The 1,466-nt window shown below is 46.5% G+C and overlaps 1 protein-coding gene across 1 annotated transcript in view; it reads right to left on the bottom strand.

Annotated features, from left to right (window-relative positions):
- Nucleotides 1-723: 723 nt before the first annotated feature.
- Nucleotides 724-1,466, bottom strand: part of MOGAT2 (monoacylglycerol O-acyltransferase 2) — a 22,076-nt gene continuing 21,333 nt past the window's right edge. Inside the window, exon 7 of the mRNA XM_010024309.1 lies at nt 724-878. Coding sequence (XP_010022611.1) covers nt 724-878 — 155 coding nt within the window. The remainder of the gene's footprint in view (nt 879-1,466) is intronic.

Below are 1,466 nucleotides of genomic sequence, written 5' to 3'. Positions count from 1 at the left end.
GTGACTAGTCCAAGGCGTTCCCATGAAGAGGTGTCTGGGGCTAAATGATAAGCAGGAATCCTGGAGCCCGTGTAGGTCAAACCCTCTGGATGAGACCTTGCCCTTTATAAAAGCTTTATTTCTTTTGCCCCAATGGGGTACATCATCATGATGCTGCTTGAGGGTGCCCAGCACCATGCTGGGAGTGTGAGCTTTGTGATAAACTGTGGTTTAGGTGGTGAGAAAAGAGCCCAGAGCAACTAAAGACATGAAGAACACAAACAATGTGGGTTTGTTGATCTACACAAACTGTATTTTAGAACCCATATGTACTCAGCAGACATTACGGCTCATCATTCCATATCCTACTGAAAACAGTGCAAAGGAAACGTTCAGGAATTCCTATTTCCCTGGAAATATCCAGAGAAACTGGCATCCAAGCCATGCTGGAGGTGAGAGTTTTCTGCCGGGGTGTTTGAGTAGTGCTGACCACAGACAGGATTCCTTTTTCTTCTTCTTTATGTCTTTTATGTGTCCTACAGGGAGAAAAGATGGAAGCGCTTCCCCTACACCCATGCACATGCTGGCAATATCGAGTCTTTCTCCCTAAGATGTATGTAGGGACACTTTTCTCCCTGTACTGATCATACGTTAACCGTGACTAAGTTGAGGTTGTGCAATAGTCCTGCAGATAAGGGAAAACCTGGAGCTTGATCTCCATGGTTTCACCTTGCTGGAGGAGCTCTATATGAATTCCAGGTGTCTGTCTTCTGGGATGTTGTATTTAGCTTTGTGCTCCTCAAAGAGCTTGGTCAATTCCTTTACGTATTTCTCATGGACTCTCTCTACCTCTTCCTCGGAGGGTTTGTAGTTCCTCTGCACTGGAATTGGTTTCCCCACTGCAAAACAAGCACAAGCATTAGGAGGAGACAGTGCCAGGTCCCTCTGAACACTTTCCATGTCTCAGCATAGAGTTGGGGTCCACCTCTCCAGGGTGGATGGATTGATACGACTGGTCATATCCTGGGGTTTGGGTGGTAGCACAACCAGGAGGTAGGGAGATGGAGGTCCCGATCCTGACTCTGCTGAAGGTCTTGAAGGTCACATCTGTCCTTGCCTCAGTTTCCCCATTTGCAAAGCTGGTTAATGCCAAAGATCCCCCTTGTAGCTCTTTGAAGTGAAAGTGCTGCATCCCAATGCAGTCCCTACAGCCTGACATCTCAGCTGTGCTGCACATAAAGACAATGGGGTTGGGGTTTCCAAGCTGTTCCCATGTGGCCCTGGGAATCTGCATGGCAAAAGGGGCAACTGAGGCACAGGAGAGCCCAAGACTACTTAAAACACTAGAGACTGGGATGCTTCTACTTTGCTCAGATTAAAGCTTCTGGGAAACATCTGATTTTTATTAGGAACTAAGCGCCCACCTCTCTCTATAAAATCATTATTTTCCCAAGGATAAATCTAAACAATTTGATTTCCATCAATAG

This window comes from Nestor notabilis, unplaced genomic scaffold (assembly GCF_000696875.1).
Source record: "Nestor notabilis isolate BGI_N333 unplaced genomic scaffold, ASM69687v1 scaffold15031, whole genome shotgun sequence".
In the NCBI taxonomy this organism is placed as follows: domain Eukaryota; kingdom Metazoa; phylum Chordata; class Aves; order Psittaciformes; family Psittacidae; genus Nestor; species Nestor notabilis.
This window is presented reverse-complemented; position numbering and strand designations above follow the sequence as displayed.